The sequence below is a fragment of the Bactrocera latifrons genome, unplaced genomic scaffold (assembly GCF_001853355.1).
Source record: "Bactrocera latifrons isolate USDA-ARS-PBARC rearing strain unplaced genomic scaffold, ASM185335v1 scaffold_2050, whole genome shotgun sequence".
NCBI lineage: Eukaryota > Metazoa > Arthropoda > Insecta > Diptera > Tephritidae > Bactrocera > Bactrocera latifrons.
In genome coordinates, this window is record NW_017535576.1 from 1 (window position 1) to 5,120 (window position 5,120).

The following is a 5,120-nucleotide window of genomic DNA, read 5'->3' on the forward strand; positions in this document are numbered from 1 at the left end:
TTCTCTTTTTCGCTATTTCGCCGTCGCAATTTTCTGTTCAAGTGTCCGGTACAGGCAATTGGTTAAGTGAATATTAAAAAAGAAATATTAAACAAACACGCATCCCAAAAAACAAAACTTCAATTCTCAAAAACGCTTGAGAAATTTCACACCCATTTGAGCAAATAAGCTTCTTGTCCCAGTTATCCATTTTTGTTAAATGTAAAAAAAAAATTAACCAGATTCATTAAATAGAAAAAAAAGTTATTTACTGTTTTTTTGGTAGCGGCTTTCATCAGCCACCCTCTATGTGTACGCATGAATGTATGTCAGGTTGTAGGTTTAAGTACACAAATATTTTCATCTTATATCAAATAGTGCCAAGAAGTAGTACTAGTAATGTACGTAAATTGCCGATCAGAGTTAGAAGAGGGGAAAATGCAAAATTGTTTGTACTTTTCCATAACTGACCTAGACTCTTCTAGTTTATTGGTACATATATGCTACTTCATGTCTGCGATATATTACAATAAACGTGATCATCTCATATAATGCTTTAGAGTTGGATGTGATATAATTTTAATCAAAGAAGCTGTATTTTTTATATTGAGTAAATGAAGAAGGCAATCAGAGAATTTGAAATCATTGTATGAGGGATGTTCAGATCCATCTTGACCAATTCATTTTTACTCAGCTTTAACCCTAAGTTAGTTAAACAAAATATATTTACACTCAGTATCGCGTAAAAATGGTTAGTTTTTCAATATTAACTGACGAATTGGTTCCGAATATAAAAAATATCGCGTATAACAAAATATACGCGCAAAAAAATATTCAAAAAACATACAATACGTTTAAAATTTCAGACTTATGATTTATTCACTCATAAAAATACAAAACAGAAACCATATATAAAAGAGAAGGAAATAGAAAATAGGTCGATTTATTGAAAAAACCGTTGAATGCTGTTTAATCACTGTCATTATTCGTAGTGGAAATTACTTTTAACCGCTTATTTTGATGACCGGCATTAATATCACTATTTGTATCAGAATCAATAGTAAGAACTATAGATTGATGTTCTGATTGACTTAGCATCCCCGACTGAGTTTGCACCATAAATTCAGTTAATTTTGTTTTAATGCTTCTTTTTGGTCCCAATAAATTCCGATGTAGTTCTTTATAACTTAACATGCAGAGCCTCAATTCTTTTTGAAAAATTCGGGCACCTTCGGCATCAGTATCATTTGCTACAAAATAATTTTCCAATTCTGCTGCAAGTTTAAGACCTTGCTTAATCGTCTCTTTTTTAATTGGTTTCTCATCTATCTCGGTGTCGCGGCCATTTTCCGATTCAATTACTTCCGTAGATATTTCAATCAAATCGTCATCGTCGAGCTCTCGGTCGGGAAGAATCTCGTCAATATCTTCTCTCGTCATATCTGCAAGAATTTCTCCTCTCGCGGAACGTGCTAAGTCAATGATATCTGAATAATTAGTTGAATTGCTTGTTACGGACATATCACTTTTAACACATTCTGGCCAAAGAGATTTCCAGCATGCGTTTAACGTATGTTGCCTTATTTCAGAAATTGCTTTTGACGCTTACAAGATGCAATCCTTGATAGAAAAATTTTTCCAAGCATCGGTGAAGTCCAATTCAGGATTTTCTTCCAGTTTTTCCATAATGCACTGAAATTTTTTTTGAGGTAGTACATTTTAAAAGTCGCAATAACGCCTTGATCCATCGGGTGGATAATTGTATTCGGTGGGAGGAAAATGATATTTAAATTAGGATGTTCAATCAACGGCTGATGCAATAATGAGGAACTTAGTCTTTTAACGAAATCCCCGAAACTGTATACCTGTACACTCACCTACGCATACCAAAACCGAAAAAAAGGCAATCGCGTTAAAGTGAGAAATTCGCGTAAAAAAAGGAGTTTGCGTAACCGCGTTAAATAGCGTAAAAAGAGAGAGAAGAGAAAAAGTWCTGAGTGTAAATAAATTATAACATATTTTGAATAACAAGTCAAATCAGATAGAAAGACGGAAACAACTATATCAAATAAGCTAGGATATGGCAAATCACAATATATGGCAAAAACGGCATAAATTCTGCTTGAATAACGGAAATCATTATAATTACATATGTACTTGTAGTATACARGAACCAGATAATTCGTGGATTGTACATATTTTCAGCAATACAATTTTGCTAAGGTGTCTTACATATTGACAGATACATACGGCAGGAAGCCCGGACGGAGTGTTCTGTTCTATAGAATTTGGGCTCTAAGCTACCGGGGGTGGGGGTCGACAGGTCGCGGATAGCCGAACGGCCTGTAATAGCAGGTCAGTTGCGAAATAAGTTAAAACGAATAAGCAATCCCCGACAATGAGCGGCAGGAGTGGAGGGTGAGGCATAAAAAATCCTCATAGAAATACGTGTCTCACTCATCATCATTCATGTGCATGATGAACAATAAAAATCCAGGCGCGACGTACCCACAACAGACGGCTTCCTGGTCAGCGTCTGCTCACCATGTTAGGTGCGGCTGTCATCAAAAAATCACCGGTACACAGCGCGGCGCACTGGGAGTCCCTCAAAGTGTCAACAGCGATTTCTCTGCTGGCGGGATGGAGAGGCTGATGTAAGCACGCTCTGCCGATATGTCTACTGCGGCGTATACCAGGAACCAGCCCCTTCGGGCCCTGATCAAGAAGTRTGCATTGGACGCAGGAGTGGTAGCCTACGTTGAACCGGKCGAGCGCCGGTCCGTCCGTGTTTTCCGGGAAAGGGTAGGTCCCCGATTAAAAACCTTGGTGTTGACAAACCTTTGAGAGCGAGGTCATCACCACCAGCGTTGAGCGACACCACTCCCCTGGCAAAAGCGATGCGACCTCGTGGAGACTGTATGGCTGAACTAGGGGAAACGATTAAGAAGTTGATCGAGATAATGCACCCACCACAGCGGTCTATCAACAACACCATGAAAGATCTTCTCAATGTGATAGCAAAGTTGCACGCAAGTGCGCAGGAGGAGCACTTGGCAAATAAGGAAGCACGACGGAATTTTCTAGTGATGACAACCAACACAGAGAATAAACCCAAGAGGCCTCGTGACGAAATATAGCCAAAGAGACGAACACCGCCGAAGAAAAATAAAACTTGCCATAAGGAATGGTCTAACAAAATGGAGGTTCCCTGAGCAAGGAAGCAAAGTGCGACAACTGAGTCGCAAGCAAGGAGAAAGAAATGGCGAAACACGATGACTGGATCACGGTTAAACGTAAGTAACTAAGGAAGAGACTACATAAACCACCACCCCGACCCGATACAATAGTGATAAAAAAAAACCGGGGACATGTCATATAGCGACATCCTCAGGACTGTCAAGAAGAATGATACATTGCAAAAATTAGGAGAAAATGTGACCAAGATAAGAAAGACGGCAAAAAGACCAAATTTTGTTGATGARGAGCACGGGGGCCTTCAAGACCGAAATAAGTAAAGTGTTGGGAGAAAATGCGCAAATAAAAGCTCTAACTMACGAGGTTCTTGTAGAAATACGTGATCTTGATGAAATCACAACGAGAGAGGACATTACTGAGGCAATACGCCTACAAGTAAACGAGTTGAGCAACTTTGATATAAACTCGATTAAGAGCATCAGAACGGCATACCTAGGAACCCAAACCGCTGTAGTAAGTCTACCCGCGTTGGAAGCAAGGGTACTTCGTGATGCACACAAGTTGAAAATAGGCTGGGTAGTGTGCAGAATAAGGGCGAAGCAAAACTTCAGGAGGTGTTTCAGATGCCTTGAATACGAACATATGGCAAAAGCATGTAACAACCCAGATGACAGGAGTGAGTGCTRTGTCAAGTGTGGAGAAACTGGACACTTTGCGAAGTCATGTAATAAAAACCCGTTATGCAGTGCATGTAAGAAAAAGGGCAGGGAAAACATTGACTATCAAATAGGAAGCAAAAAGGGTCCTCTCTATCAAGAGGAATGTAAAAACATCAAAAAATGAGAGTCATGCAACTCAATCCAAACCACTGAGAGGCTGCACAAGAGCTTCTTAATCAGACGGTTTACGAGGAAAAGGTCGATGTAGCTATACTTTGCGAACAGTACAAAAATATAAGCGGCGCGACATGGATCTCTGACAACACAAACAAAGCTGCCATATGGTCATGTGGAGGGGAAATGTTTCAGGACAAACCACTATCAGGGAAATCTTTTTACATACGAGCGAAAATCTGTGGGATCAATTTTTATAGCTGCTACATGCCGCCAAGCATATCGCAGATTGACTTCGGGAAAATCCTGGACGAGCTAGTCAGAGAAATTCTGTCTACTACAAGAAACGTGATAGCAGCCGATTTTAATGCATGGGGCGATGGAGTGGGGTAGCATCTGAACAAATAGGCGTGGAGATGCTCTGCTAAAGACCTTCTCGTCGTTAGAMATGGTGTTACTAAATACCGGAAATCAAAATACGTGCGAGAAGAACGGTTGGCTAGTTTTCTAGCACGGACAAGAAGGTGGCAGGTATGCGACATATATACACACAGTGACCATCATGCTATCAGGTTCGAAATCGAACACTCGGTGCAAAATCGAAGGAATATGTCCACTAAGAAAGTACAGAGAAAAGGATGGAAGATGGAAACCATGGACGCTGAACTCTTCAAACTCATGTTAGATGGTCATCTAACATTTGAGGAAGACATAAATCGACAGGCAGAAACATTAGTGCGGCACTTATTAAAGCATGCGAACATTCTATGAGTAGGAAGGAACATGGCGCTCATAGCAAGCCTGTTTACTGGTGGAATGAGCAGATCAACACATTAAGGAAGGAATGCCACAACGCGAGGAGGAGGTGTCAAAGGAGTCGAGGACTTGCAGAGCATACGCAACTATGCGAATGCTTTAAAAGAAAACGTTGCGATCTTAAAAAAGAAATCAAAAAATGTAAATCCTACTGCTTTAAAGAACTCTGCGGAAGAATCGACGAAAACCCATGGGGTGATGCTTACAAGCTGGTAATGACTAAGATAAGACGTGGCAAAGGACTAGCACCGACGTGCCCGGGGCTACCGAAAACCGTTGTGGAAACTCTATTTCCCG

General features: G+C 40.3%; 1 protein-coding gene across 1 annotated transcript; it reads right to left on the reverse strand.

Moving 5' to 3' along the window:
* Positions 1 to 948: 948 nt before the first annotated feature.
* LOC108968157 lies at positions 949 to 1,500 on the reverse strand. The gene has a single exon (XM_018931960.1). It carries the CDS (start codon positions 1,498 to 1,500, stop codon positions 949 to 951), a length of 552 nt encoding a protein of 183 aa, XP_018787505.1.
* Between the last annotated feature and the right edge of the window lie 3,620 nt (positions 1,501 to 5,120).